The following is a 27,236-nucleotide window of genomic DNA, read 5'->3' on the forward strand; positions in this document are numbered from 1 at the left end:
CACTAAAAAGTGTAAGGCCCCTCCCCTTCTGCATATACACCCCCCGTGGGATCACGGGCTCCTCAGTTTTAGTGCAAAAGCAAGAAGGAGGAAAGCCAATAACTGGTTAAACAAATTCAATCCGAAGGAACATCGGAGAACTGAAACCATTCAACATGAACAACATGTGTACCCGAAAAAAACAAAAATCCCGAAGGAAACAGGGCGGGTGCTGGGTCTCCCAATTGGAGCTAGAAGAAAAGGAATTTACGGTAAGTAACAAAATTCCCTTCTTCTTCGGCGCTCCATTGGGAGACCCAGACGATTGGGACGTCCAAAAGCAGTCCCTGGGTGGGTAAATTAATACCTCAAGTTAGGGCCGTAAAACAGCCCTTCCCTACATGGAGGCAACCGCCGCCTGCAGGACTCTTCTACCTAGGCTGGCATCCGCCTAAGCGTAGGTATGCACCTGATAATGCTTGGTGAAAGTGTGCAGACTCGACCAGGTAGCTGCCTGGCACACCTGCTGAGCCGTAGCCTGGTGCCGTAATGCCCAGGACGCACCCACGGCTCTGGTAGAATGGGCCTTCAGCCCTGATGGAACCGGAAGCCCAGCAGAACGGTAGGCTTCAAGAATTGGTTCCTTGATCCATCGAGCCAGGGTGGATTTGGAAGCCTGCGACCCTTTACGCTGACCAGAGTCAAGTACAAAGAGTGCATCCGAGCGGCGCAGGGGCGCCGTGCGGGAAATGTAGATTCTGAGTGCTCTCACCAGATCCAACAAATGCAAATCCATTTCATATCGATGAACTGGATGAGGACAAAAGGAAGGTAAGGAGATATCCTGATTGAGATGAAAGGGGGATACCACCTTAGGGAGAAACTCCGGAATCGGGCGCAGCACTACCTTGTCTTGGTGAAACACCAGGAAGAGAGCTTTGGCTGACCGCGCTGCTAGCTCGGACACTCTCCGAAGAGATGTGACCCTACCAGAAAGGCCACTTTCTGTGAAAGTCGAGAAAGTGAAACATCCCTCAGAGGCTCGAAGGACGGCTTCTGGAGAGCAATTAGTACCCTGTTCAGATCCCATGGGTCTAACGGCCTCTTGTACGGAGGGACAATGTGACAAACCCCCTGCAGGAACGTGCGTACCTGAGGAAGTCGTGCTAGGCGCTTCTGAAAGAATACAGACAGCGCTGGGACTTGTCCTTTAAGGGAGCCGAGCGACAAACCTTTTTCCAAACCAGATTGCAGGAAGGAAAGAAAAGTAGGCAATGCAAATGGCCAGGGAGACACTCCCTGAGCAGAGCACTAAGATAAGAATATCTTCCACGTCCTGTGGTAGATCTTGGCAGACGTCGGCTTCCTAGCCCGTCTCATGGTGGCAATGACGTCTTGAGATAATCCTGAAGACGCTAGGATCCAGGACTCAATGGCCACACAGTCAGGTTCAGGGCCGTAGAATTCAGATGGAAAAACGGCCCTTGGGACAGTAAGTCTGGCCGGTCTGGTAGTGCCCACGGTTGGCCGACCGTGAGATGCCACAGATCCGGGTACCACGACCTCCTCGGCCAGTCTGGGGCGACGAGGATGGCGCGGCGGCAATCGGAGCTGATCTTGCGTAGCACTCTGGGCAACAGTGCCAGAGGGGGAAACACATAGGGTAGCTGGAACTGCGACCAATCCTGAACTAAGGCGCCTGCCGCCAGAGCTCTTTGATCGTGAGACCGCGCCATGAAAATCGGGACCTTGTTGTTGTGCCGAGACGCCATTAGGTCGACGTCCGGCATCCCCCAGCGGCTACAGATTTCCTGAAACACGTCCGGGTGCAGAGACCATTCCCCTGCGTCCATACCCTGGCGACTGAGGAAGTCTGCTTCCCAGTTTTCTACGCCCGGGATGTGAACTGCGGATATGGTGGATGCTCTGTCTTCCACCCACATCAGAATCCGCCGGACTGCCTGGGAGGATTGCCGACTGCGTGTTCCGCCTTGGTGGTTGATGTATGCCACCGCTGTGGAGTTGTCCGACTGAATTCGGATCTGTTTGCCTTCCAGCCACTGCTGGAAGGCTTGCAGGGCAAGATACACTGCCCAGATTTCCAGAACATTGATCTGAAGGGTGGACTCCTGCTGAGTCCACGTACCCTGAGCCCTGTGGTGGAGAAGACTGCTCCCCACCCTGACAGACTCGCGTCTGTCGTGACCACCGCCCAGGATGGGGGTAGGAAGGACTTTCCTTTTGACAATGAGGTGGGAAGAAGCCACCACTGAAGAGAGTCCTTGACCGTCTGAGAAAGGGAGACGTTCCTGTCTAGGGACGTCGACTTCCCATCCCATTGGCGGAGAATGTCCCATTGCAGTGGACGCAGATGAAACTGCGCGAAAGGGACTGCCTCCATTGCTGCCACCATCTTCGCTAGGAAGTGCATGAGGCGTCTTAAGGGGTGTGACTGGCCTTGAAGGAGAGACTGCACCCCCGTCTGTAGTGAACGCTGTTTGTCCAGCGGAAGCTTCACTATCGCTGAGAGAGTATGAAACTCCATGCCAAGATATGTCAGCGATTGGGTCGGTGTCAGATTTAACTTTGAAAAGTTGATGATCCACCCGAAACTCTGGAGAGTCTCCAGCGCAACGTTCAGGCTGTGTTGGCATGCCTCTTGAGAGGGTGCCTTGACAAGTAGATCGTCCAAGTAAGGGATCACAGAGTGACCCTGAGAGTGCAGGACTGCTACCACTGCTGCCATGACCTTGGTGAAAACCCGTGGGGCTGTCGCCAGACCGAAGGGCAGGGCTACGAACTGAAGATGCTCGTCTTCTATAACGAATCGTAGCAAACGCTGGTGCTCTGGAGCAATCGGCACGTGGAGATAAGCATCCTGATGTCTATTGATGCTAGGAAATCTCCTTGAGACATTGAGGCAATGACGGAGCGGAGGGATTCCATCCGGAACCGCCTGGTTTTCATGTGCTTGTTGAGCAGTTTTAGGTCCAGAACGGAACGGAAAGAGCCGTCCTTTTTTGGCACCACAACCAGATTGGAGTAAAAACCGTGACCTTGTTCCTGCAGAGGAACAGGGATTACCACTCCTTCTGCCTGCAGAAGAGCATCGGCTCGGTCGGGAGGTGGGGAAGTTCTGAAGAATCGAGCCGGAGGACGAGAACAGAACTCTATCCTGTACACGTGAGACAAAATGTCTCTCACCCACCGGTTTTTGACCTGTGGCAGCTAAATGTCGCCAAAGCGGGAGAGTCTGCCACCGACCGCGGATGCGGAGAGAGAGGGCTCAAAGTCATGAGGAAACCGCCTTGGTAGCGGTTCCTCCGGCTGCCTTCTTTGGGCGTGATTGAGCCCGCCAGGAATCTGAGCCCCTCTGAGCCTTTTGAGTCCTGTTGGACGAGGAAAATTGGGACCTGCCCGAGCCTGGAAAGGACCGAAACCCCGACTGTCCTTTCCTCTGTTGGGTTTTGTTTGATCTGGGCTGGTGTAAGGAAGAATCCTTACCCTTGGACTGTTTAATGATTTCATCCAATCGCTCACCAAACAGTCTGTCACCAGATAATGGCAAACTGGTTAAGCACTTTTTGGAAGCAGAATCTGCCTTCCATTCCCTTAACCACAAGGCTCTGCGTAAAAACCACGGAGTTGGCGGACGCCACTGACGTACGGCTCGTAGAGTCCAGGACAGCATTAATAGCGTAAGTCGCAATGCAAACATATGCGAGGTTAAGGACGCCACCTGCGGCACAGATGTACGTGTGACAGTGTCCACCTGCGCAAGACCAGCTGAAATAGCTTGGAGTGCCCATACGGCTGCGAATGCCGGAGCAAACGACACGCCGATAGCTTCATAGACAGATTTCAACCAGAGGTCCATCTGTCTGTCAATGGCATCTTTAAGTGAAGTCCCATCTTCCACTGCATCTATGGATCTAGCCGCAAGCCTGGAGATTGGGGGATCCACCTTTGGACACTGGGTCCAGCGCTTGACCACGTCAGGGGGAAAGGGATAACGTGTATCCTTAAGACGTGTGGAGAAACGCTTGTCTGGATAAGCGTGGTGTTTCTGGACTGCTTCTCTGAAGTCAGAGTGGCCCAAAAAAGTACTGAATTTACGCTTGGGATACCTGAAATGGAATTTCTCCTGCTGCGAAGCTGACTCCTCCACTGGAGGGGCTGAGGGAGAAATATCCACCAGTCTATTGATGGACGCTATGAGATCATTCACCATGGCGTCACTATTAGGAGCATCCAGATTGAAAGCGGTCTCAGGATCAGAATCCTGATCAGCTACCTCTGCCTCATCATACAGAGAATCCTCTCGCTGAGACCCTGACCAGTGTGTGAAGTCGAGGGTCTCTCCCAGCGAGCTCGCTTAGGCTGTCTGGGACTGTCGTCCGTGTCAGAGCCTTCAGCCTGGGATGTATGGGACCCCCTTGGAGCACGTATTAGTTCCAACTGAGGGAGACCGGGGGGCATTGATACAACAGTGCCCATTGTCTGAGTCACCGGCCTGGACTGCAAAGTTTCTAGAATCTTGGTCATAGTCCCAGACATTTTATCAGCAAAAAACTGCAAACTCTGTCCTCTGGACAGTTTCACAGGTGGCTCTCTCTGGGCCACCACTAGCAGAGACTCTACCCAATGGGGGTTAGTGGAACCTGCCGGTAAAACAGCCTCACATGCGGTACAGACAGCATAGAAAGCCTGTGCCTTGGCACCCTTGCTTTTTTGCGGACGACATGCTGTTGTCTCCTCAGAGCAATCTAGGGGTATATAGCCAAGAAGCGACCGTACAGTGCAAATATAGGTACAAGCATAAAGTACACAAAACACTGTGGCACTAGTGGGGTCAGCACCAAGGTGCTGCTTACCGCCCGCTTAAGCGGGTGTGTGGTCGCCAGAATCCCTTGACCGGGTCTCCCAGAGCCTGTGTCCGTTCTCCAGCTTAGACTGCATGCAGGAATGGCTGCCGGCGTCCTGTGAAGAGGGGCGGGCCGTGGGCGTGCCCCAGACAAAGAGCGGGAAACTGGCGTCCCACTGTGCCCAGTGAGAGGGCTGGAGTATGTAAATAAGACTCCAGCCCTCGGTGCTGACCATTGTACAGCGTCTCGCCCCTTCCCTGACTGGCAGGCCCGGGGGCGGGAAGGAAACGAAACTAGGCCGCAAAAGCCGGGGACTCGATTTATAAGCGCTGCCGTCGTAAAAGCACGGTCAGCGCGGAAGTCCCCGGCGCACCACAAGTCTCATCCGCGCCGCAGCTTCTAGCAGCGGCCGGCGCGGCAGTTTCCCACACATTAACTCACTCAGCTAAGCTGCAGTGAGTATAGCCCCAGCGCGCAGCGCTGTTGTCCCCGGCGCACTAACACACCCAGCATGCTGGTGTGTGTGTGCGTGGTCTGTACGGGGACACAGAGTACCTTAACGTTGCAGGGCCTTGTCCCTGACGATACTCAGCTCCATTCCAGCAGGATCTCCGGGTCTGTGGATGGAGCCCGGCCTCAGAGCCTGGAGGCCGGTAAGATCCCACTTCACCCAGAGCCCTCAGGGGGATGGGGAAGGAAAGCAGCATGTGGGCTCCAGTCTCCGTACCCGCAATGGGTACCTCAACCTTAACAAACACCGCCGACAAGAGTGGGGTGAGAAGGGAGCATGCTGGGGGCCCTAGTATGGGCCCTCTTTTCTTCCATCCGACATAGTCAGCAGCTGCTGCTGACTAAACAGTGGAGCTATGCGTGGATGTCTGACCTCCTTCGCACAAAGCTTGAAAACTGAGGAGCCCGTGATCCCACGGGGGGTGTATATGCAGAAGGGGAGGGGCCTTACACTTTTTAGTGTAATACTTTGTGTGGCCTCCGGAGGCAGTAGCTATACACCCAATCGTCTGGGTCTCCCAATGGAGCGCCGAAGAAATATAAATATATATATTTAGTATCTATTCCGCCACCCTAAGGGGACCAGCACCGGGTGACCGGTGTGGCTTACCGACCACTAAAAAGCGGAGTGTGTGTCCTCCAGATTCCCTGCCTTAGGTCTCCCAGCGTTGCAGAGCTCTTTCCTGGAAATCCTCCACAGGCAGAATGCCAAAAAAATGGCTGCCGGAGCTCTCAGGGGAGGAGTGGGGCCGTGGGCGGCGCTAGAAAAGTGCGGGAATCTGGAGTCCCCACAGTGATCAGTGAGGGGGGAGGAAACATACAGGATGCTCCGGCCCTCACAACCGACGTCAGGTCGGCAGTCCCGCCCTTACCCCTGATAGACAGGCCCGGGGGCGGGAGTTTTGCTACTAGGCCGCAATTGAAGCCGGGGACTAAATTTAAGACCGCGGCCGACAAACAGGCGCGGTCGGCGCGGAAGTCCGCCGGCCGTCACAAATAAGCAGCTGCTGCAGCGTCCGGGATGAAGGCGCTCCATGCACATCCCCCATGGGGATACAGAGTACCTTAGTGATGCAGGGCCCGGTCCCTGAGGATAAATAAACTCCTGTCCGACAGATTACCACAGGGGCTGCGGAGGGAGCACGGTCCCAGTGAATGGATGACCGCTCAGGATCCCACTTCTCCCAGAGCCGCTAAGGGATGGTGAAGGAGACGGCATGAGGCTCCAGCCTTTGTACCCACAATGGGTACCTCAACCTTAACAGCACCGCCGACGTAGTGGGGTGAGAAGGGAACATGCCGGGGGCCCCGTGGGGGCCCACTTTTCTTCCAACCGATATAACTAAAATGAGAATGCATGAGTGGATGTGTGCCTCCTTCCACACAAAGCATAAAACTGAGGAGCCCGTGATGCACGGGAGGGTGTATAGGCAGAGGGGAGGGGTTACACTTTTTAAAGTGTAATACTTTGTGTGGCCTCCGGAGGCAGAAGCTATACACTAATTGTCTGGGTCTCCCAATGGAGCGACAAAGAAATTACAAATGTGGAGAAATAGTGGAAAAAAGTGAAATTCCACAATGGTTTTGTTTTTTTTTTAATTCACCCTGTTCACTATATGGTAAAACTGACCTGTAATTATGATGCCTCATGTCGGTACAAGTTCGTAGATACCAAATATGTATAGTTTTACTTTTATCTAAAGGGTGAAAAAAAATTTAGAAGTTCATCGGAAAAAAGATAAGCGCTTTTGTCGCCATTTTCCAAGACATGCAGCGTTCTCATTTTTTGGGATCTGGGGCTCTATGACGGCTTTTTTTTTCATCTTCAGTTGATGTTTTTAATTATACCATTTTGTGTAGATCTGCTGTTTTGATCGCCTGTTATTGCACTTTAAAAAAATGTTGTGGCGACCAAAAAACGTAATTTTGGTGTCTGGATTTTTTTTTACCGCCACACCATGTACCAATCAGATTAATTGATTTTATGATTTGATAGATAGGGCATTTCTGAACCCTGCGACACCAAGTATGTGTATTTTTTTTATAACTATTGTTTTATTTTCAATGGGGAAAAAGGGGGGTGATTTGAACTTTTAAAGCGGGCTTTACACGCAACGACATCACTAATGAGATACTGTTGGGGTCACGGAATTCGTGACGCACATCCGGCCTCGTTAGCGACGTCGTTGCGTGTGAAACATAGGACTGACCGCTAACGATCAAAATTACTCACCATATCGTTGATCGTTGTCCAGTCGTTGTAATCCCGATTATCGTTGCTGCTGCACGTACGATGTTGTTCGTCGTTCCTGCGGCAGCATACATCGCTATGTGTGACACCGCAGGAACGAGGAACCTCACCTTACCTGTGGCCACCCGCAATGAGGAAGGAAGGAGGTGGGCGGGATGTTCGGCCCGCTCATCTCCGCCCCTCCGCTTCTATTGGACGGTCGCTTAGTGACGCCGAACGAACCGCCCCCTTAGAAAGGATGCTGTTCGCCAGCAACAGCGACGTCGCTAAGCAGGTAAGTCCGTGTGACGGGTGTTAGCGATGTTGTGCGCCACGGGCAGCGATTTGCCCGTGACGCACAACCGACGGGGGCGGGTGTTTTCACCAGCGACATCGCTAGCGATGTCGCTGTGTGTAAAGCCCGCTTTAGGTAATTTTTTCATAATTTTTAAAACTTTTTTTACATTCCTTATTGATTTTACTAGTCCCCTTAGCGGACTTAATGCCACCAGCAGCCAATCGCTTCTGCTGATCAGAGCGATGCTTCAGTACCGATCTGAAATAGCAGAAATGCTGTGTTACTGTGAGTGTCAACACTGTTACGACATTCACAGGAAGTGAGTCATGACAGTGACAGGGGTCATCATCAGAGTTTGACAGCGAGATCTAAGAGATTAACAGGCGCCGATGGATCTCAGATCCACCAGTGCCTGTTAGCTGCACATATCAGCTGATCAGCCAACATCAAAGGGAGAGATGGAGACCTAGGAGGTATATATACATCCTAGGTCGTTTAGAGGTTAATAATCTCTATCTTCAGCATAAAGAACAAGAAGTCCTGGAAGTGGTGCTCTGGCCCCCACACAGCCCCGATCTCAGCATCATGCAGTCTTTCTGTGATCACATCAAGAGATAGAAGGATTTGCAGAGCCTCATATACTGTATAGAAGATCTGGGGTCAGTTCTCCAAGGTGTTTGGAAAAATCTCCCTGATGAGTTCCTTCAAAACCTGTACACAAGTGACAAGTCTACCTAGAACTGATGAAGGCAAAGGGCAGTCACATTAAATATTGATGGGATTTAATTTTCTCTTTTGTTTATTCATTTTGCATATTGTTAATTGATAAAAAAATAAACTATTAACACTTCAATTTCTGAAAAAATTCTTACTTTTTGTACATATAGGTAGAAAGCAATGAATGTGGGTACAAAGCACAGATCCAGTCTACATCATCTATTATATAAAGCTCAGTGTATGTATGTATGTGTGTATGTATGTGTGTGTGTATGTCCGCTAAAGGAATCCGCACCGTAGCATTTACAATCACGAAATTTTGCACAGACGCCCCATATGACCCAGGGAGCGTCGTAGACTATGTTTTGACAGAAAAATGTAACCCCGTGCTTTACAGTTAGTCTCTAAAATCCTGCTGCCATTAAACTGAATGGAGGTGGGAGCTATAGGTTATTAATAGCAACTGTCAGTGGTTGCTATAGGAACAAAGAAGGGAATTTTGTTTACTTACCGTAAATTCCTTTTCTTCTAGCTCCAATTGGGAGACCCAGACACTTGGGGTGTATAGCTATGCCTCCGGAGGCCACACAAAGTATTACACTAAAAGTGTAAAGCCCCTCCCCTTCTGCCTACACACCCCCCGTGCCTCACGGGCTCCTCAGTTTTGGTGCAAAAGCAAGAAGGAGGAAAAAATTATAAATTGGTTTAAAGTAAATTCAATCCGAAGGAATATCGGAGAACTGAAACCATTCAACATGAACAACATGTGTACACAAAAAACAGGGGCGGGTGCTGGGTCTCCCAATTGGAGCTAGAAGAAAAGGAATTTACGGTAAGTAAACAAAATTCCCTTCTTCTTTGTCGCTCCATTGGGAGACCCAGACACTTGGGACGTCCAAAAGCAGTCCCTGGGTGGGTAAATAATACCTCATAATAGAGCCGTAAACGGCTCCGTCCTACAGGTGGGCAACCGCCGCCTGAAGGACTCGCCTACCTAGGCTGGCATCTGCCGAAGCATAGGTATGCACTTGATAGTGTTTCGTGAAAGTGTGCAGGCTCGACCAGGTAGCTGCCTGACACACCTGCTGAGCCGTAGCCTGGTGCCGCAAGGCCCAGGACGCTCCCACGGCCCTGGTAGAATGGGCCTTCAGCCCTGAGGGAACCGGAAGCCCCGAGGAACGATAAGCTTCGAGAATTGGTTCCTTGATCCACCGAGCCAGGGTTGATTTGGAAGCTTGTGTCCCTTTACGCTGGCCAGCGACAAGGACAAAGAGTGCATCCGAGCGGCGCAGGGGCGCCGTACGAGAAATGTAGAATCTGAGTGCTCTCACCAGATCTAACAAGTGCAAATCCTTTTCACATTGGTGAACTGGATGAGGACAAAAAGAGGGTAAGGAGATATCCTGATTGAGATGAAAAGGGGATACCACCTTAGGGAGAAATTCCGGAACCGGACGCAGAACCACCTTGTCCTGGTGAAACACCAGGAAAGGGGCTTTGCACGACAACGCTGCTAGCTCAGACACTCTCCGAAGTGAAGTGACTGCTACTAGGAAAACCACTTTCTGCGAAAGGCGTGAGAGAGAAATATCCCTCATTGGCTCGAACGGTGGTTTCTGAAGAACCATCAGCACCCTGTTCAGATCCCAGGGTTCTAACGGACGCTTGTAAGGAGGGACGATGTGACAAACCCCCTGCAGGAACGTGCGTACCTGTGGAAGTCTGGCTAGGCGCTTCTGAAAAAACACAGAGAGCGCAGAGACTTGTCCCTTAAGGGAGCCGAGCGACAAACCCTTTTCCAATCCGGATTGAAGGAAGGACAGAAAAGTGGGCAAGGTAAATGGCCAGGGAGAAAAACCCTGAGCAGAGCACCACGACAGGAATATTTTCCACGTCCTGTGGTAGATCTTGGCGGACGTTGGTTTCCTAGCCTGTCTCATAGTGGCAATGACCTCTTGAGATAATCCTGAAGACGCTAGGATCCAGGACTCAATGGCCACACAGTCAGGTTGAGGGCCGCAGAATTCAGATGGAAAAACGGCCCTTGAGACAGCAAGTCTGGTCGGTCTGGTAGTGCCCACGGTTGGCCCACCGTGAGATGCCACAGATCCGGGTACCACGACCTCCTCGGCCAGTCTGGAGCGACGAGGATGGCGCGGCGGCAGTCGGCCCTGATCTTGCGTAACACTCTGGGCAACAGTGCCAGAGGAGGAAACACATAAGGGAGTTGAAACTGCGACCAATCCTGAACTAAGGCGTCTGCCGCCAGAGCTCTGTGATCTTGAGACCGTGCCATGAATGTCGGGACCTTGTTGTTGTGCCGGGACGCCATTAGGTCGACGTCCGGCATGCCCCAGCGGCAACAGATCTCCTGAAACACGTCCGGGTGAAGGGACCATTCCCCTGCGTCCATGCCCTGGCGACTGAGAAAGTCTGCTTCCCAGTTTTCTACGCCCGGGATGTGAACTGCGGATATGGTGGAGGCTGTGGCTTCCACCCACAGCAGAATCCGCCGGACTTCCTGGAAGGCTTGCCGACTGCGTGTCCCGCCTTGGTGGTTGATGTATGCCACCGCTGTGGAGTTGTCCGACTGAATTCGGATCTGTTTGCCTTCCAGCCACGGCTGGAACGCCTTTAGGGCAAGATACACTGCCCTTATCTCCAGAACATTGATCTGAAGGGAGGACTCTGTCTGAGTCCAAGTACCCTGAGCCCTGTGGTGGAGAAAGACCGCTCCCCACCCTGACAGGCTCGCGTCCGTCGTGACCACCGCCCAGGATGGGGGCAGGAAGGATTTCCCCTTCGACAGAGAAGTGGGGAGAAGCCACCACTGAAGGGAAGCTTTGGCTGCCCGAGAAAGGGAGACATTCCTGTCGAGGGACGTCGACTTCCTGTCCCATTTGCGGAGAATGTCCCATTGAAGTGGGCACAGATGAAACTGCGCAAAAGGAACTGCCTCCATTGCTGCCACCATCTTCCCTAGGAAGTGCATGAGGCGCCTCAGGGGGTGTGACTGACCTTGAAGGAGAGATTGCACCCCTGTCTGTAGTGAACGCTGTTTGTTCAGCGGAAGCCTCACTATCGCTGAGAGAGTATGAAACTCCATGCCAAGATATGTCAGTGATTGGGCCGGTGTCAGATTTGACACTGAGAGTGTCCAGAGCAATGTTCAGGCTGTGTTGGCATGCCCCTTGAGAGGGTGCCTTGACAAGTAGATCGTCTAAGTAAGGGATCACCGAGTGTCCCTGAGAGTGTAGGATTGCCACCACTGTTGCCATGACCTTGGTGAAGACCCGTGGGGCTGTCGCCAGGCCAAAAGGCAGTGCCACGAACTGAAGGTGTTCGTCTCCTATGGCGAAACGCAGGAAGCGCTGATGCTCTGGTGCAATCGGTACGTGGAGATAAGCATCTTTGATGTCGATTGATGCTAGGAAATCTCCTTGGGACATTGAGGCGATGACGGAGCGGAGCGATTCCATCCGGAACCGCCTGGTTCTCACATGCTTGTTGAGCAGTTTTAGGTCCAGAACGGGACGGAAGGATCCGTCCTTTTTTGGCACCACGAACAAGTTGGAGTAAAAACCGTGACCCCGTTGCTGAAGAGGAGCAGGGATCACCACTCCTTCCGCCTTCAGGGTGCACACCGCCTGCAGAAGAGCCTCGGCTCTGTCGGGGGGCGGAGATGTTCTGAAGAAACGCGTCGGAGGACGAGAGCTGAACTCTATCCTGTATCCTTGAGATAGAATGTCTCTCACCCCTCGGTCTTTTACTTGTGGCAGCCAGGCGTCGCAAAAGCGGGAGAGCCTGCCACCGACCGAGGATGCGGTTTGAGGAGGCCGAAAGTCATGAGGAGGCCGCTTTGGGAGCGGTTCCTCCGGAGGTCTTTTTAGGACGTGACTTAGACCGCCATGAATCGGAGTTCCTCTGATCTTTCTGAGGCCTTTTGGACGAGGAAAATTGAGACCTGCCCGCGGTCCGAAAGGACCGAAACCTCGATTGTACCTTCCGTGGTTGAGGTCTGTTTGGTTTGGACTGGGGTAAGGATGAATCCTTTCCCTTGGATTGTTTAATGATTTCATCCAATCGCTCACCAAACAAGCGGTCGCCAGACAATGGCAAACCGGTTAAGAACTTTTTGGAAGCAGAGTCTGCCTTCCATTCACGTAGCCACATGGCCCTGCGGAGTACCACCGAATTGGCGGATGCCACCGCCGTACGGCTCGCCGAGTCCAGGATAGCATTAATGGCGTAGGACGCAAACGCCGACGCCTGAGTGGTTAAGGACACCACTTGCGGGGCAGATGTACGTGTTACTGCATTAATCTGCGCCTGACAAGCTGAAATAGCTTGGAGTGCCCATACGGCTGCGAATGCTGGAGCAAAAGACGCGCCGATAGCTTCATAGATGGATTTCAACCATAGTTCCATCTGTCTGTCAGTGGCATCTTTGAGTGAAGCCCCATCTTCCACTGCAACTATGGATCTAGCCGCCAGTCTGGAGATTGGAGGATCCACCTTAGGACACTGAGTCCAGCCCTTGACAACCTCGGGGGGGAAGGGATAGCGTGTGTCCTTAAGGCGCTTGGAAAAACGCTTGTCTGGACAGTCTCGGTTTTTCTGGATTGCCTCTCTGAAGTCAGAGTGATCCAGAAACATATTTAATGTACGCTTGGGAAATCTGAAACGGAATTTCTCCTGAGAAGCAGACTCCTCGATTGGAGGAGCTGGGGGAGAAATATCCAACACCTGATTGATGGTCGCTATAAGGTCATTCACTACTGCGTCACCTTCAGGTGTATCTAGGTTGAGAGCGGCTTCAGGATCAGAATCCTGATCTGATACCTCCGCTTCATCCTCCAGAGAGTCCTCCTGCTGGGACCCTGAACAGTGTGATGAAGTGGAGGGAATTTCCCAGCGACCCCGCTTGGGCGGCCTGGGACTGCGGTCCGTGTCAGAGACCTCACCCTGGGACCTATGGGTTACCCCAGGGGAACTTTGCTGTTCCAATTGAGGGGGACCAGGGGTCAAGGATTGGACAGTGCCCGGGGCCTGAATCACCGGTCTGGACTGCAATGCTTCCAGTATTTTAGCAGACCATTTATCCATACTCTCAGACAGTTTGTCAGCAAAGGCTGCAAACTCCGTCCCTGTCACCTGGACAGTGGTAGCAGGTGGTTCCACCTGGGCCACCAGTCGCAGAGGCTCCGGCTGAGTAAGTGCCACAGGGGCCGAGCATTGCACACAATGAGGGTCAGTGGAACCTGCTGGTAGTACAGCTGTACATGAGGTACAGGTTGCAAAGTACGCCTGTGCTTTGGCACCCTTGCTTTTTGCGGATGACATGTTGTCTCCTCTGAGAACAATCCAGGAGGGTATATAGCCAAAAATCAACAGAGCGACCATACAGTGCAAATGTATAGCCTATAAGCCTATATATATATATACACTTCGGTACTCAGTGGGGCCAGCACCACAGGTGCTGCTTACCGACCGCTCAGAGCGGTTGTGTGATCACCAGATTCCCTGCCTGGGTCTCCCTGTGTTGTCTCTCCTCTCCAGCGTCTGAATCGCTGACAGGAATGGCTGCCGGCGTTCTGTGGGGAGGAGGAGACCGTGGGCGTGCCCAAGAAAAGTGCGGGAATCTAGTGCCCCAGTGTACTGAGTGAGGAGGGAGGAGGATACTAATGTATGTTCCAGCCCTCAGCGCTGACGATCTGTGCAGCGTCCCGCCCTTCCCCTGACTGGCAGGCCTGTGGGCGGAAATATACGACACTAGGCCGCAGAAGCCGGGGACTAAAGTTATAAGCGCGGCCGCGCGGTAGTCCCCGGCGCACTAACACACCCAGCAGTGCTGCAATGTGTATGGCACAAGCGCTCCATGCGCGGTAGTCCCCGGCGCACTAACACACCCAGCAGTGCTGTAATGTGTATGGCACAAGCGCTCCATGCGCGGTCCCCACGGGGACACAGAGTACCTCATAGTAGCAGGGCCTTGTCCCTGACGATACCCAGCTCCTATCCAGCAGATTCCCAGGGGCTGCGGAGGGAGCACGGTCTCAGTGCCTGAAGACCGATCCGGATCCCACTTCACCCAGAGCCCATTAAGGGATGGGGAAGGAAAGCAGCATGTGGCTCCTGCCTGTGTACCCGCAATGGGTACTTCAACCTTAACAACACCGCCGACAAAGTGGGGTGAGAAGGGAGCATGCTGGGGGCCCTGTTATGGGCCCTCTTTTCTTCCATCCGACCTAGTCAGCAGCTGCTGCTGACTAAGCTGTGGAGCTTATGCGTGGATGTCAGCCTCCTTCGCACAAAGCATAAAAACTGAGGAGCCCGTGAGGCACGGGGGGTGTATAGGCAGAAGGGAAGGGGCTTTACACTTTTAGTGTAATACTTTGTGTGGCCTCCGGAGGCATAGCTATACACCCCAAGTGTCTGGGTCTCCCAATGGAGCGACAAAGAAATAAACTGTTAGTTGAAGCTTATGCGTCAGGTTATATGATGTCGGTGGAGAGATGGATAGAGAGACAGAAAAAGACAGACAGACAGAGACACAGACAGAGACAGATGGGGAAAGAGACAGACAGACAGACGAGGAAAGAGACAGCCCTGGAGAGAGACAGCCCTGGATAGAGACAGCCGGGCAAAGAGACAGCCGGGCAAAGAGACAGCCGGGCAAAGAGACAGCCGGGCAAAGAGACAGCCGGGCAAAGAGACAGCCGGGGAAAGAGACAGACAGGGAAAGAGACAGCCGGGGAAAGAGACAGACGGGGAAAGAGACAGACGGTGAAAGAGACAGACGGGGAAAGAGACAGACGGGGAAAGAGACAGACGGGGAAAGAGACAGACACACACACAGAGAAAGACACAGAGATAGAGAGAGACAGACAGACACAGAGATGGAGACAGATAGACTGATAGATATACAGACAGCGATAGAAATAGTCAGACAGAGACATAGACACAGACAGACAAGGAAAGAGACAGACAGAGAAACAGACAGACAGCGTCACACTGACAGAGACTGTGAGAGAGACAGAGAGATAGTTACTATCCCGGGCAACGACTGGGTACTACAGCTAGTAAGTGATAAAAAGGAAATCTTTACATACTGCTTCAGAAGATGGTTAGCATTAGTCTTTCTCTCGGTCGACCTCTGCAGCGCCTTCTGCTGGTCATTATAAATAGTTTCCTCCAATTCCCTCTGCATCTTAGCCAAGGTGTCCGTATCTTGCCTATTGTTCATACTGGTGCGTTTATTCTTCAGTTCTATCTGGGCATCCCGTTCTCTCATGACTTCAGTAAGCAGCAATGCGCTCTGTAACACCGGAGGTCACACATTGTAGCCAAACACCCAGCGAAACTCACACATCACATTACTCAGAATGACTCCAAATGTTTAAAGGGTTGTCACATATATATATATATATATATATATATATATATATACCGTGTTACTCCATCAGATCACACATGAGCAGTTGTCACATAAATAAATATAACTATCAGATCACGCAAAGGTGTGTAGATACTTCTGTCACATACTTATTATGGTCCTTTCCTGTTTACATTATAGGTACAGATGAAAAAGGAACATGTACTTTTGATCTTCTCTCAAAAACGTCTATTTAAAGGGGTTCTCCAGGAATAGGAAAAAAAAATTAACAACTAAAGAAAATGTCATTCTAAATAAGTTGTTAAATAAATGTATTTAGCAAATCAAATCGTTTTGTCTAGGGAAGCAATAAATATATAATTAAGATGGCCTCCGACTTGTTCCTCTGGCAGAAATCTGTCTTAGGCCACCTTGACACATCCGTGTCTCCGGTGAATGTGACGTCCGTTTTCACACGTACCGGAGTCCCAGACTCATGTATACCCATTAAAATCAGTGGGCTTGGTCACACATTTGTGTTGTGACACAGACGTGTGTTCATGTGGAGCACACAGCGACATGTCCGTTTTCAGCACGGATGTCATACGGACCGCATACTAATGTGATTTGTGTGACATCAGTGTGACACGTACCGGAGAAAACACAGGTGACATAAAAATATAGAATTGTTATACTCACCTGTCTCTGGCGCTGCTGTTGCTTCCAAGTCCGCTCATTAAGCTCATGCATATTCACTGCACTCACCGCAGACACCGAAGCAACAGCAGCGTGGGAAACAGCAGCGTCGGGGACAGGTAAGTATACCAGCTCATGCTATCCATGTGCTATCCGGATGTAACACAGATAGCACAGGGACAGCACACGGAGGACACACGTGCACACATACACACCTTTACCACCCACCGTGCAAAACGTTTGTGTTTTGCACGGATGTGTGAAGGCCGCCTTAGAATGTTGTTATTCCCACTGCACATGCTCACACGCACCTATCCTAAATTGCCAGGACAGGCTTCTGTCTATTTAACATGGCCGTGGCCATCTTAATTGTACAGTAGGCCTCCTCTAACTCTGGAATTTTGATTTGATTTACAGCAATTGATTTGGTTAATTAATTTTATATTTCATAGACTGAACACTTTAAATTTACCGATACCAAATGGGCATAATTATTTTTTTATTCTTTGTTTTTGGATAGGGAATAGGATGATTATTTAAGTTTTTTCTTTTAATTTTTTTTTAAAACTATTTTTGACATTTGCTACATTATTATTTTATTTTTTTCGGGGGGAGGGATTTGTATGCCTAAAATCTTTGGTATTTTTCACTCCTAAAATAAAGATTATTTCCAAAAATTCTATTTCTTTATCATTTAGCTGCATTATAGCCGTAAATAAGAACAGCAGTGGCGGTTTAATAGAAAGTCAAACCAAGGCAGCTGGAATAATGAGATATGATATACGTGGAAGGTCTTGACTTTATCACTCTGATTGTATTGCTTTATTCTGGCGTCCTCTATTGCTTGTCTCCTCTTTTCGGCCTGGTATTGGGCCTCCTCTAAATCGATCCTTTTCTTCTCCTCCTCTTCTTTTTCCTCCCGCAGCTTCTTCGCCTGTAATTTTTCCCTCCTTAAACCCTGTGAGTTATATTTTAAGAAAAATAATATTTAAAAAGATTTTCATCTTACTTAACGCAATCAAAATCTGCACACAGCCCAAAGACCAGCTAAAATAATTGCTTTTATTCCACATAATGTGCAGGTAAAATAGCGGGGAGGAGAGAGTCGGGTGCAGGCGCCCCAAGGACGACGGCCGTTTTGCACCTTGTGTGCTTCTACGGGTCCATTGGACCCATAGAAGCACACAAGGTGTGAAACGGCCGTCGTCCTTGGGGGGCCTGCACCCGACTCTCTCCTCCCCGCTATTTTACCTGCACATTATATGGAATAAAAGCACTTTTTGGATCTTAGATGGTGTATGCCGTGGTTTTCTACTTCATGGACTCTTGCTCTGGATATCTCTTCTCTTCATCCTCGTGCACCCATTACCATTTCTTCTAAAAGGAGGACTGAGGCTGTTCCAAGACATTCGGTGTAAGGTATTGCACGGTTCAGTGCGGAACCGCTTATGTTTTTTACATCAGCTAAAATAATTAAATAGTATAAACTTAACCCTGGCATTTCAGTGGTCTCAGCACTCCGTGGAATGCAATGGCCAAGGCCAGTGATTGGCTGCAGCGGTCTTGTGGAGTATATGGGACGTGAGGCTGCATCCAAAGCCAAGCAGAATTCCAGTGGGGAGCATCGGGGATGCGGCACTGAAATACCAGAGATGATATGGGTGAGTATACCATTTAATTATGTTAGTTTTTCTGTGTGCACCTTTTTTATTAATTTGAACAATGTATTTAACCCCTTAGAGAGGACCAGTCACCAGGTGATAAGTGCCCAGTTTTGGCTCTTACTACATTTCCATTGCTTACCTGAGTAATCCATTTTTTTAAAATACACTATACAGTTCCAGATATAAGGGCCTTTTCATTTGGTGCCAGTTTTTCTGGTCTTTACAAGGAGGCGTGGCTCACAGGATCCTCTGGGGCGTGCCCATAGCCTGATCTGCATTATTCCTCTTACAGCTTCGCCCCCTTGGCAAAAAGTTTAAAAACTTGTACTAATCAAAAAACTCATATCCTAAGGAACCGTATGGTGGATGAGAATAAAGAGTTAAAACTGACCACTTTAGACCTGTTGAGACGTCCACTTTAACAGTAAATCTCCCCTGAGATCTGATATTGATGACCTATTCTAAGGATACTCTATCCATCTAACTGCTTCAATATGTCTTCTTGACTTAGCTGAAGGCACACATACAGTATATTCAATGGCAAAAGGAAAACTATGATGCCCCCTATACATCAGAGAATACAGTATACCAGCTTCAGAGACAGTATAGTGTATGGACAGCTATTTCCTATGTAAAGAAATGCATCACTGGTGTCTGAAGACGCGGCATCATTAGTATCTACTCACAGATATAGTGTTGGTCCAGTTCTTCACCACTTCATTGGATCGCAGATGCAAATCTTCTCTTTCTTTTCTTTCTTCATAATGTTTCCTTGCCTGTTTCTCCAGTGAATTCCCATGGTTAATAATACGCTCCCACTCTGCTCTCGGAAGAACAGTGACTTCCCGGAGATCCACAGATCTGTCTGCTGCGTCTGCCATGTTTCCTGGTAATCTCTCTACTGCAATTTAAAAAAAAAATGAGATTAAAAAAGAGAATTTTGTTACTTACCGTAAATTCTTTTTCTTATAGTTCCGACATGGGAGACCCAGACCATGGGTGTATAGCTTCTGCCTACGGAGGACACACAAAGTACTACACTCAAACGTGTAGCTCCTCCCTCCTAGCATATACACCCCCTGGTAGCCAGTCCTAGCCAGTTTAGTGCAAAAGCTGAAGGAGGACATCCACCCATAAGTAGAGATAGAGTAAAACTCGGAAAGACCGGAACTCTGTCTACTAACAACAGCCGGTGAAACACACGGAACAAAAAACTGCCAACAGGCAACAGGGAGGGTGCTGGGTCTCCCATGTCGGAACTATAAGAAAAAGAATTTACGGTAAGTAACAAAATTCTCTTTTTCTTCATCGTTCCTTATGGGAGACCCAGACCATGGGACGTTCTAAAGCAGTCCATGGGTGGGAATAAACAGAAAAACTGAGAAGTAGGCGAAACCTAACTTCACAAATGGGCGACAGCCGCCTGAAGGATGCGTCTGCCCAAGCTCGCATCTGCCGAAGCAAGAGCATGCACGTGGTAGTGCTACGAAAAGGTATACAGACTAGTCCAAGTGGCAGTCTGACAGACCTGCTGAGCCGTAGCCTGTGCCTGAAAACCTAAGAGGCACCGACAGCTCTGGTCAAGTGTGCCTTGATCCCCGGCGGGAGAGGCACTTGAGTACACTGGTAGGTATTGGGAAAAAGACCGACCTAAACCAACGAGCCAGGGTCGGCTTAAATGCCGAAAGGCCCTTACGCTGACCAGCGGTCAGCACAAAAGAAAGGTGCACCGCCTAAGAACAGCGGTGCGAGACACATAGATCCGGAGCGCCCGCACCAGATCCAGAGTATGCAACGCCCTTTCAAAGCGATGAACAGGAGCCGGACAAAAGGAAGGCAGGGTAAATTCCCCGGTTAAGGTGGCAGCAACCACCTTAGGGAGAAAGTCCGGAGTCGGACGGAGAACCACCTTGTCTTGATGAAGGGAGGACTCCGAAGAGAGTGCAGCCAAAACAGAGACTCCCTTGAGGGAAGTCATGGCCACTAGAAAGACCACTTTCTGTGAAAGACTAAACAAAGAAACCTCCCTAAGAGGCTCAAAGGGGGGTTTCCGGAAGCTGTGGGGACCGAATTAAGGTCCCAGGGCTCCAAGAGCCGCCGGTAAGGCGGAATGATGTGAGATGCGCCCTGCATGAAGGAGCGCACCTGGGCCAGCCGGGCGATACGCCGCTGGCACAACACTGACAGAGCCGAGACCTGTCCCTTAAGGGAATTGAGGGATAGTCCTAGCTGCAGGCCGGACTGTAGAAGGGACAGGAGGGTCGGCAAGGCCAAAAGGCCAAAGGATACTTCCGAGCTCGAGTCATAGTGGAGATGACTTCAGGAGGGATACCAGAAGTCGTCAAGATCCATGACTCAAACGCCACGCCGTCAAACTGAGAGCCATAGGTTCTGGCGGAAGGACGGACCTCGTGAGAGAAGGTCTGGACAGTCCGGGAGATGCTATGGCACCTCTACGGACAGACGGAGCAGGTCAGGGTACCAAGCTTGCCTGGGTCAGTCTGGAGTAATGAGAATGACCCGACGGCCCTCCTTTCTGATCTTGCGCAGGACTCTGGGCAAGAACTAGAGGGTGAAACACGTAAGACAGACGAAGCTGGGACCAAACTCGAACCAGTGCGTCTGCCGTAAAAACCTGAGGATCGTGGAGCCACGGTTTGACGGCAGAACAATCTGCCTCCCAGTTTTCCACGTCTGGGATGTGGGCTGCGGATATGGTGGACTAGGAGTCCTCCGTCCACTGAAGAATGCGATGAACCTCCAACATTGCCAGGCGGCTGAGTGCCCCGCCCTGGAGGTTGATGTAGGCAACGCTGTAGCGTTGTCTGACTGGACTCGAATGTGTCTGGCCGCCAACCGATGGTGAAAAGCTTAGAGAGCTAGAAACACAGCTCTGATTTCCAGCACATTGATCCAGAGGGCTGATTCGGACAGAGTCCAAGTGCCCTGCGCTCCATGGTGGAGATATACTGCTCCCCAGCCGGATAGACTAGCATCTTGGTGAGGATCACCCGGGACGAAGCCAAAAAGGAGCGTCCCTGAGACAGAGGGGACGATGCCACCATTGAAATGAGCCCCTGGTCGGTGGCAAAGCCACCGACCCGAGGAAGGAGGAAGTCCGCTTGTTCCGACAGCGGAAAACATCGAGCCGTAGAGGACGCAGATGGAACTGGGCAAGGGAATTGCTTCCATTGACACCACCATCTGATCCAGCACCTGTATTAGGTGCCGAATGGAACGACGTCGACCGCCAGCGGAGGAACTGCTGTTTGAAACTGCTGTTTGACTAAGGGCAGATTCACAAGTGCCAACAGAGTCTCGAATTGCGTCCCTGGGTCTGTGAACTTCTGGGTCGAAGTCAGAGTGGACTTGGACAGAATGACAAACCACCCGAATTGGTTAGAGTGGCGAGAGTGAGCGAGGCACTCCGCTAACAGTCTGCACTGGATGAAACCCAGAGCAGAAGGCTGTCCTGGACAAAAAGATCACTGCCAACCCCTAGAGGTGCAGGACCGCAATCACAGCTGCCCCGACCTTGAGAATACTCGAGGGGCCGTGGCTAACCCAAAGTGAAGAGCCACGAATTGGACCACTCTGATTGCAAAACGTAGCCAACGCTGGTGTGAAACTGCGATTGGCATATGCAGATAGGCATCTCTGATGTCGATGGATGCTAGGGAATCTCCTTGGGTCAATGATTGATCGCAGAGACTCTATGCGAAACTGCCACACCTGAACATGCTTGAGAAGCTTGAGATCCAGGTCGGAAGGCACCGCCCTCCTCGGGTACTAGGAATAGATTTAAGCAGAAATCTCAGAACCGTTCCCAGACGGGAACCGGTACAATTACCCCAGTGGCCTGCAAGAATGCCACAGCCTGTGAGAAGGCGGCGGCCTTGGAGCAGAGGGGAGTTGACAGAAAAAATTTGTTTGGCGGGCTGGATAGAATTCCATCCTGTAGCCGTGGGAGATGGTATCTCGCACCCACTGATCGGAGACGTGTTAAAATCATACGTCGCCAAGTGGGAGAGCCTGCCACCGACCAAGGACGTTGCTGGCGTGGCCAGATAGTCAGGAGGAGGCTGACTTAGTGGCAGCATGTCCTGCGGTCTTCTCGCGCGCCATTTGGGTTTACGATCCTTGGCTGAGCCAGTGGGCAAGGCCGAGGGGCTTAGAGAACGATCAGATGGAGGAACAAAAAGAACGAAACCTCGACTGATTCCTGCCCTGGACAGGTTTCCTGGTTTAGGTTTGTGGCATGGAAGAAACTCTTCCCGCCAAGAGCTTCCTTAATAATTTCATCCAGTTGTTCCCGAACAGTCTGGTCCCAGCAAAAGGGAGCCCAGCAAGGAACTTCTTTAGAAGCATCCGCCGTCCACTTCCGAAGCCACAGGAGCCTGCAGATAGCGAGAAAATTAGCCGAGGCCACCGCAGTGCGGTGAGAGTCTCCAGCATGGCAGACATGGTATAGGATGAAAAGACTGAAGTCTGGAAGTTAAGGCAACCATTTCGGTCAAAGAGTCCCTATGAGGGAATGCATCTCCTCTAGAGAAGCAGAGATGGCTTTGAAAGCCGCGCTGCTGCAAATGGGGAGAACGAGGCCCTGCCGCCTCCATACAGATTTGGCCAGAAGGACAAACTGGCGGACAGCAAAACCGTAAGTGAAGAGCCATCAGCCACTGATACAACGTCCGGGCTGAGAGTCTAAACACCGGAGGGACCACCTTTGGTGAATGAGCCCACTCCTTGACCACCGCTGGTGGAAGGGGAAAACTGTCATCAGAACCACGGTTTGGGAAGCGTTTGCCAGAGCAGACCCTGGGCTTGGTCACAGTGGCCTGAAAACTGGAGTGGTTAAGGAACACACTCCTTATTCTCTTAGGCAAGGTAAACTGGTGGCCTGTTGCCAGAGAAGTTTGCTCCTCTGATACTGGCGGATTGAGGTCCAGTACAGAATTAATGTACAGAATTAATGTACAGTGGGATCCTTAGAGAGGTGCCGTCAGCCACTGATACAACTATCCGGGCTGAAATACTAGACACCGGAGGGACCACCCTTGGTGAATGAGCCCACTTCTTGACCACCTCTGGTGGAAGGAGGAAACAGTCATCAGAACCACGCATTGGGAGCGTCTGTCAGGACAGGCTCTGGGCTTGGTCACAGTGGGCTGAAAACTGGAGTGGTTAAGGAACACACTCCTTGTTCTCTTAAGGTATACTGATGCCTTTCAGCCAGAGAGGGATACTCCCCTGATTCAGGCGGATTGAGGTCCAGTACAAATATAATGGACGCAATCAAATCATTAGCATCTGCGTCACCTTCGGACAGATCAATGGTACATTAAGTAGTGTCCGAGCCCCCAGTAAAGACATCCTCCTCGTCCAGTGAGTCAGCTCGTGAATCAGAGCTGCGGGACGGGGAAGGACAGGGGACCCTGCGTCTCCATTTTAGGAGGACTGGGTCTGAAAACCAGATGAAGAGACCTCTAAGAGCTTGCTGAGCGAGCCGTAGCAGCAGAAGCACCCTGAGAAGGGGGCTAATGCATGCTCAGCACCCCCGGAGCAGCTGGAGGACCACTGACGAGCCTCCAGGCTGAGGGACCACTGTGTTTATGTGCTCAGTACAGGCAGTACGAGTCTACATGCAGCATATTAAGAACAGCCTTGCAGCCTTGCTCTGATGTGAGACATGCTGCAGAGGTGGGGGCTCTGTGAGGGAATGCATCTCCAGAACGACCACCAGCAGAGTATATAAACAGAGAATATAAGCAGCTGCACAACTGGAGGTTGTGGCTGCAAGACCGTTTAACATACATTTCTGTGCCCTCCAGTCCCCCAGCCCAGGCCCCCACTTGTCACAATGAGGTATCTCTGTGCCTATGCAGACACTGAGAACGCTGAGAAAATGGCGACCGGAGCGCAGGCGAGGGGGCGGGGCCTACTGAGAGCGGGCAAATGAGGTATACAGGGGAGGGAATCCTTCCTCAGTGAGGAGTGTCCGCTCCCTGTGCTGAACAGCCGCTGGGCGGAGCCACACTGTCCCTCTGCATGACTGACATGCAGAGGGAGTGAAACCGAAACTAGGCCTCAGGCGAAGCCGGGGCCTAGATTTAAACATGCGGCCAGCGTGCAGGCACCATCGGCGCGGTTCTCCAGTGAAAACTGGAGAACCGGCCGGAAATGTTACCCCAGACATATAACACACTCCCCCCAATAAATAAAGTACAAGGGACCCTGGAAAGACCACTTTCTGTGGTAAAAACGTCTCAATACTTAGCTTTTGAGACGCAGGTGCCAGGTCCCTGGGGGGGGGTTAAATGCTCCGTCTGACAGGATCCTGAACAGGGCTGCGGATGGAGACCGGTCTCCTGCAAAGCAGTGAGAACCGTGATGGCTCCCACTTCAAGCCAGAGCCCCAGGGGATGGTGAAGGAGCGCGGCATGTGAAGGCTCCAGCCTTGTAAAGTCAACCTTAACAGCACCGCCGACACAGTGGGGTGAGAAGGGACATGCCGGGAGTCCAGATTGGACCCGCTTTTCTTCCAAATCTTTGAAATCCAAAAAATCAAAAATCAAAAATCAGAGAATGCATGTGTGTGTGTGACCTCCTGAACACAAAGCATTGAACTGGCTAGGACTGGCTACCAGGGGGTGTATATGCTAGGAGGGAGGAGCTACACGTTTGAGTGTAGTACTTTGTGTGTCCTCCGGAGGCAGAAGCTATACACCCATGGTCTGGGTCTCCCATAAGGAACGATGAAGAAAAAACAATAACTAAAAAAGAGTTTTAGATTAATACTATTGATGAGCGGGCACTACCATGCTCGGGGGCTCTGTACTCGTATCTAGTGATGAGCGGGCACTACCATGCTCGGGGGCTCAGTACTCGTAACTAGGGATGAGTGAGCACTACCATGCTCGGGTGCTCAGTACTTGTAACTAGTGATGAGCGAGCACTACCATGCTCAGGTGCTCTGTACTTGTAACTAGTGATGAGCGAGCACTACCATGCTCAGGTGCTCAGTACTCGTAACTAGTGATGAGTGAACACTACCATGCTCAGGTGCTCAGTACTCGTAACTAGTGATGAGTGAGCACTACCATGCTCGGGTGCTCAGTACTCGTAACTAGTGATGAGTGAACACTACCATGCTCAGGTGCTCAGTACTCGTAACTAGTGATGAGTGAGCACTACCATGCTCGGGGGCTCTGTACTCGTATCTAGTGATGAGCGGGCACTACCATGCTCGGGGGCTCAGTACTCGTAACTAGGGATGAGTGAGCACTACCATGCTCGGGTGCTCAGTACTTGTAACTAGTGATGAGCGAGCACTACCATGCTCAGGTGCTCAGTACTCGTAACTAGTGATGAGTGAGCACTACCATGCTCGGGTGCTCAGTACTCGTAACTAGTGATGAGTGAGCACTACCATGCTCGGGTGCTCTGTACTCGTAACTAGTGATGAGCGGGCACTACCATGCTTGGGTGCTTGGTACTCGTAACTAGTGATGAGTGAGCACTACCATGCTCAGGTGCTCAGTACTCGTAACTAGTGATGAGCGGGCACTACCATGCTCGGGTGCTCAGTACTCGTAACTAGTGATGAGTGGGCACTACCATGCTCGGGTGCTCTGTACTCGTAACTAGTGATGAGCGGGCACTACCATGCTCGGGGGGCTCAGTACTCGTAACTAGTGATGAGTGAACACTACCATGCTCAGGTGCTCAGTACTCGTAACTAGTGATGAGTGAGCACTACCATGCTCGGGGGCTCTGTACTCGTATCTAGTGATGAGCGGGCACTACCATGCTCGGGGGCTCAGTACTCGTAACTAGGGATGAGTGAGCACTACCATGCTCGGGTGCTCAGTACTTGTAACTAGTGATGAGCGAGCACTACCATGCTCAGGTGCTCAGTACTCGTAACTAGTGATGAGTGAGCACTACCATGCTCGGGTGCTCTGTACTCGTAACTAGTGATGAGCGGGCACTACCATGCTTGGGTGCTTGGTACTCGTAACTAGTGATGAGTGAGCACTACCATGCTCAGGTGCTCAGTACTCGTAACTAGTGATGAGCGGGCACTACCATGCTCGGGTGCTCAGTACTCGTAACTAGTGATGAGTGGGCACTACCATGCTCAGGTGCTCTGTACTCGTAACTAGTGATGAGCGGGCACTACCATGCTCGGGGGGCTCAGTACTCGTAACTAGTGATGAGTGAGCACTACCATGCTCGGGGGCTCAGTACTCGTGACTAGTGATGAGCGGGCACTACCATGCTCGGGGGCTCAGTACTCGTTACTAGTGATGAGCGAGCACTACCATGCTCGGGTGCTCAGTACTCGTAACTAGTGATGAGCGAGCACTACCATGCTCGGGTGCTCAGTACTCGTAACTAGTGATGAGCGAGCACTACCATGCTCGGCTGCTCAGTACTCGTAACTAGTGATGAGCGTGCACTACCATGCTCGGGGGCTCAGTACTCGTAACTAGTGATGAGCGAGCACTACCATGCTCGGGTGCTCAGTACTCGTAACTAGTGATGAGCGAGCACTACCATGCTCGGGTGCTCTGTACTCGTTACTAGTGATGAGCGAGCACTACCATGCTCGGGTGCTCGGTACTCGTAACTAGTGATGAGCGGGCACTACCATGCTCGGGGGCTCAGTACTCGTAACTAGGGATGAGCGGGCACTACCATGCTCGGGGGCTCTGTACTCGTAACTAGTGATGAGTGAGCACTACCATGCTCGGGGGCTCTGTACTCGTAACTAGTGATGAGCGGGCACTACCATGCTCAGGTGCTCAGTACTCGTAACTAGTGATGAGTGAACACTACCATGCTCAGGTGCTCAGTACTCGTAACTAGTGATGAGCGGGCACTACCATGCTCAGGTGCT

The 27,236-nt window shown here is 51.2% G+C and overlaps 1 protein-coding gene across 2 annotated transcripts in view; it reads right to left on the reverse strand.

Moving 5' to 3' along the window:
• The window catches only part of CFAP210 (cilia and flagella associated protein 210), a 91,952-nt gene that overhangs the window by 59,415 nt on the left and 5,301 nt on the right, over positions 1 to 27,236 (reverse strand). The window contains exons 2-4 of one of the 2 annotated variants that reach the window (XM_075317300.1): positions 19,021 to 19,235; positions 17,455 to 17,628; positions 15,712 to 15,917 (exon numbers count right to left, since the gene is read on the reverse strand). In XM_075317300.1, coding sequence (XP_075173415.1) covers positions 15,712 to 15,917; positions 17,455 to 17,628; positions 19,021 to 19,235 — 595 coding nt within the window. The remainder of the gene's footprint in view (positions 1 to 15,711; positions 15,918 to 17,454; positions 17,629 to 19,020; positions 19,236 to 27,236) is intronic. The other variant, XM_075317301.1, reaches the window with a different exon arrangement.

Source organism: Anomaloglossus baeobatrachus, chromosome 7, assembly GCF_048569485.1.
Source record: "Anomaloglossus baeobatrachus isolate aAnoBae1 chromosome 7, aAnoBae1.hap1, whole genome shotgun sequence".
In the NCBI taxonomy this organism is placed as follows: Eukaryota; Metazoa; Chordata; class Amphibia; order Anura; family Aromobatidae; genus Anomaloglossus; species Anomaloglossus baeobatrachus.